Source organism: Nannospalax galili, unplaced genomic scaffold (genome assembly GCF_000622305.1).
Source record: "Nannospalax galili isolate Female #2095 unplaced genomic scaffold, S.galili_v1.0 scaffold136, whole genome shotgun sequence".
NCBI classification, from domain to species: domain Eukaryota; kingdom Metazoa; phylum Chordata; class Mammalia; order Rodentia; family Spalacidae; genus Nannospalax; species Nannospalax galili.
Window position 1 is genome coordinate 6,406,247 of NW_008340872.1, and position 1,774 is coordinate 6,408,020.

The window sequence follows — 1,774 nt, forward strand, 5'->3', positions numbered from 1 at the left end:
AACAATTGCTTTCCATATATATCATATTGCTTTCTTGGGTAAGAGTTTTCCTGCCATACTTTTTGTTTGCTTATTACTTTATTTCTTTGCTTTTGAGGTGAGGTCTCCCTGTAGCCCCAACTGACTGGGAAATGGATATGTAAACCAGACTGGCTCGGATCTCACTGAGATCAGCCTGGGTCTGTCTCCCTAGAACTGGGATTGAAAGCATCTGCTACCATGCCCAGCTTTTGACCTATCATGTCTCATAGCATAAGAATTAATTAGTATGAGATTAAACATTTTATTAATGAAATTACCTTGCAATCGATTGTGTATGTGGCCATGAAGAAACAAAATATGAAACTGAAAAAAGTATTTTTTGGACTTTTTTGCCAGGTAGGGTCTCCATGATAACGTACCATTGTTTATTATTTTCACACATACTCTCTAGAATTTAAAATGTCATTGCACTTCTGGTGTTTCTCAGGATTGCAGCAGTGTTAGATTAATGTCCTTTTATGTACCTTTGCTGGAACTTAGATATATCTAACAATAAACTGGGAAGTCAATAAATGTATGAAGAGTGATTAACATGATAGACATATTAAAGATTAATATATTAAAAATACATTTCAATATGTATTTCACTATTAGTACCTGCTATGCTAAAGAAAGCATGTATAGGCATTCACATAAAACTATACACATGATAATTTTTTAACTAACAAATAAACCTTAGATATGCTTAAGATATTTAGATTCATGTAAACCCAATCACTAAAAAACCCCATAAAATACATTGGGCTAAAACACTGGGCTAAAACATTGTCATGAAATTTAAGGTTGATCCTGTCAAACAAAAAATGAAAACAAACCCAGCATGCATATGGTGACAGGAAATAAGCAAAAAAAAAATGATGTAGTGTTACTAATGATATAATCAGTCCTCTAAATCCTGCCCAAAGCTGAAATTTTTACTTTAAGTCTTCAGAGAGGAGAATCTATTAGTTTAAGACAAGCTTCAATAATATGTGAAGCTTCCATGCTATGCAAACTCGTGAAGCTTGGTTATGAAGATAAAACATGACAGTAAATATCCTTTAAATATTATTAAAGGCATAGGACATAGCTAAAAGAATTTAGAGACTGCTGTGAAGAAGACTTCAAATTAATGGGTAAGAAGGCTGCTCCTCCAATTGGACAACATATTTATGAGATAGTTTTCATGCATATTAGCGCATGAAATGTAAGGTTGTGTTTGCTTGTGGTTTGTCACACCCACTACAGGAGGTATATAAAAGGCTCTGTTGGAGCAAAGAAGTTCACATTCACATCAACCACTTTGCTGTCAAGTAAGTCTTCCACTCTTCACACCATGAGCTCTTACTATGGCAACTACTATGGAGGTCTGGGCTATGGCTTTGGAGGCCTAGGCTATGGCTGTGGCTCCTTTCGAGGCCTAGGCTGTGGCTATGGCTCTGGCTATGGTGGCTATGGTGGCTATGGATATGGCTACTATAGGCCATGTTACTATGGAAGATACTGGTCATCTGGCTTCTACTGAGAAATCCAACTGGAGACCAAGGACAAAGTTCATTTTCCTGTGGCTTATTCTTCATTTGTGCCTCTCTCAGATGAAATAATGTTTTCCACTCTGTGGCTACTGTGAGATAGCTTCAGATTCCAGGATGCCAGTGTTGACTTAATAAAAACCACTAGGACTTACTTACAGTTTTAAGTTTTGGGGCGGGGGATTTAGGTTTTGATCAATAATTCTCCTTTGGGATAAATA

At 36.5% G+C, this 1,774-nt stretch overlaps 1 protein-coding gene across 1 annotated transcript; it reads left to right on the forward strand.

Moving 5' to 3' along the window:
• The first annotated feature begins 1,357 nt into the window (after positions 1–1,357).
• LOC115070852 (keratin-associated protein 20-1-like) lies at positions 1,358–1,546 on the forward strand. The gene has a single exon (XM_029564861.1). It carries the CDS (start codon positions 1,358–1,360, stop codon positions 1,544–1,546), a length of 189 nt encoding a protein of 62 aa, XP_029420721.1.
• The last annotated feature ends 228 nt before the right edge of the window (positions 1,547–1,774 follow it).